The sequence below is a fragment of the Propithecus coquereli genome, unplaced genomic scaffold (genome assembly GCF_000956105.1).
Source record: "Propithecus coquereli isolate 6110/MARCELLA unplaced genomic scaffold, Pcoq_1.0 Scaffold11, whole genome shotgun sequence".
NCBI lineage: Eukaryota > Metazoa > Chordata > Mammalia > Primates > Indriidae > Propithecus > Propithecus coquereli.
In genome coordinates, this window is record NW_012134969.1 from 11,242,390 (window position 1) to 11,244,850 (window position 2,461).

The 2,461-nt window shown below is 37.6% G+C and overlaps 1 protein-coding gene across 1 annotated transcript in view; it reads right to left on the reverse strand.

Annotated features, from left to right (window-relative positions):
- Positions 1-2,161, reverse strand: part of SETDB2 (SET domain, bifurcated 2) — a 46,964-nt gene extending 44,803 nt beyond the window's left edge. Inside the window, exon 1 of the mRNA XM_012648467.1 lies at positions 2,041-2,161. Within this exon, the coding sequence (XP_012503921.1) occupies positions 2,041-2,161 (121 nt within the window). The remainder of the gene's footprint in view (positions 1-2,040) is intronic.
- Positions 2,162-2,461: the final 300 nt, after the last annotated feature.

Here is a 2,461-nt window from a genome sequence, read left to right on the forward strand (position 1 = left end):
TACTTTAGCAAATTTGTGATAGAATAAGATCTATGGAATGGTGATTGCGATAAAATAACTTCTATTTTTCTTTTTCTAGTCTTAGTATCTGTAACGTAATAAGAAATATATATTTGGTCTGTGAAAATAAATATAATTTAAAAGCTGTTGGAACCCCAAAACCACCTTAAACCTTAATAGGTGACTGTGATCTGAGTCAAATATGGTCAACAACTTATGCTTCTTAGATTATAGATTAACTTGATTTTTTATTTTTCTTGTTCTGTACAATGACTAGAGAGAATAAAATGAGGTCAGGGATGAAACTCTCCTGACTTGTTAATTAATGGCCCTTGTTATACTAGATTAACTTCCTTTTTGTTATCCTATTTTGCTTAAACCAGACGACAGAAAACCCATGACCATTACACCCTCTGTAAAAAAATGTTAAATGTATCCTTTCCCAAAAGAAACACTGCCTGTAACCAATCAAACTGCTGTAACTCTGTACCAACCTTGTATGAAAAATGCTGTAATCCCGCTAAAAATTCCTGTCTCTGCCTGTATAAATGAAATCCTAACTTCCCTACTATGGAATGCTGACTGTATTCCTTTGGAGTTGGTGTTTCTGGGTGGGTCATCCCTAAACTCTGTGCTTGAATAAACTGTCTTTAAATTAGAATCTGACCCTTTTGATTATTTTAGGTTGACAGGTCTCTGCTCTGGCTCCTGACAGAGTTCCTAAAATGCTTATCATTTCCTGAGTGAAAGGGGTGACAGGAACATCTTCTGTTATAATATTTGGTCTCAGTCCCCAGTTCCTCACACAAGAGCTTCTAAGACCTTTAGGATCTCATGAATGGTTAAGAATGTCTTTTGTATGCTAATGAGATGACTGGTGACAGGGGTCCCTAGACAGCTTCAGGATGGGGGAGAGTTGTCAGAAAGACCAAGGCACTTCCACCAAGGCATGATTAGAGGGTTGGGACCTTTATTCCTATCCTGCCCCCATCGCTAGGGAGGCGAAAGGGACAGGAAATTGAGCTAATCACCAATGGCCAATGATTTCATCAATCATACCTATAATGAGACTGCCATAAAACCTCTAAATGATGGGATTTAGAGACCTTTCAGGTTGGTGAATGCATCCACATACTGGGAGGGTGGTATACCCCAAAATTCCATAGGGACGGAGGGTCCTGTACTCAGGGTCCTTCCAGACTTGCCCTGTGTACCTCCTCATCCGGCTATTCATTTGTAGCCTTTATAACATCTTTTATAATAAACTGGTAATAGCAAATAAAGTGCTTCCTTGAGTTCTTCAAGCCATTATAGCAAATTATAGAACCCAAGGAGGGGGTTGTGTGAATCCCTGATTTGTAGCCAAGTCGGTTAGAAGTACCAGAGGTGCAGGGCTGATGACTGGCATTTGTAGTATGGAGCAAGTTTTGTGGGACTGAGCCCTTAACCTGTGGGGTCTGTGCTAAATTCGGGTAGTGTCATGATTGAATTAAATTGTAGGATACCCCATTGGTGTCCACAGAAAATTAGAGAATTGCTTAGTGTGGAAAACCCACACATTTGGTAGCAGAAGTATTATGAGTAGAGAAACAGTTTTACTTTAATATGTTATCACTGATTCTTCTAAATTTAATTTGTTTAGAGCTTGGAAGACTGATGGTCTAAAACTCTAGAAATTATCCACCAATTTATTCATATCAGAATATGCCTTTCTAGTAGTGTTCTTCAGAGAAAGCAGCTTTATAGTGGTTAAAAGTCTTAAGAGTTCTATTTGCTCTTTTTATACGAGAAGTTTTTTTGACGATGACACATTTGTTCATTCTTTCCCTAGGATGCTGAGATGGGTGTGCATTTCCTATCTCTGGATAGGTAGGACTTTTCGTCTAATAGAGAAAACTGTGACTGATATAACAACTTAGAAATGTGGATCCTACATTTATTTTAAAGTATCTTTAATTAACCTGACATATTAATGCTGGCCTGCGTCATGGCAAGAAAATATCAGAGAATACTCTAGATTGGGATTAGAGATGTACATACCCTTTATCAAAGCTGAATTTTTACTTATAGTTGCTTCATTCACTAGAATCATTGCTTGGATGTATTCTGTCAAGGAAAGGAGAAAAGGAGTAAAAACAGCATCACCAACACCTTTATTCATGGTGCCAGCTACTGTGCCAAACAATTTACATAATTTATCTCATTTAATCTTCACTACTTCCCTCCGAGGTTATTATGACTATCTGCATAGAGATAAAGAAACTGAGGTTCAGAGGTTAAACTACTTATTCCAGGTCATTCAGCTAGGAAGTAATAGAACTGGATTCAAACCTACATATATTTGACTCATGAAGGATTGAGAAGGAACATTAAAACAAAAAATAGTAGCAACTTTTTTGACAAGCACATAATGGACTGTCATAAGAACAACCGGAAAGTACTAAGAATAGTCTGGGGAAAA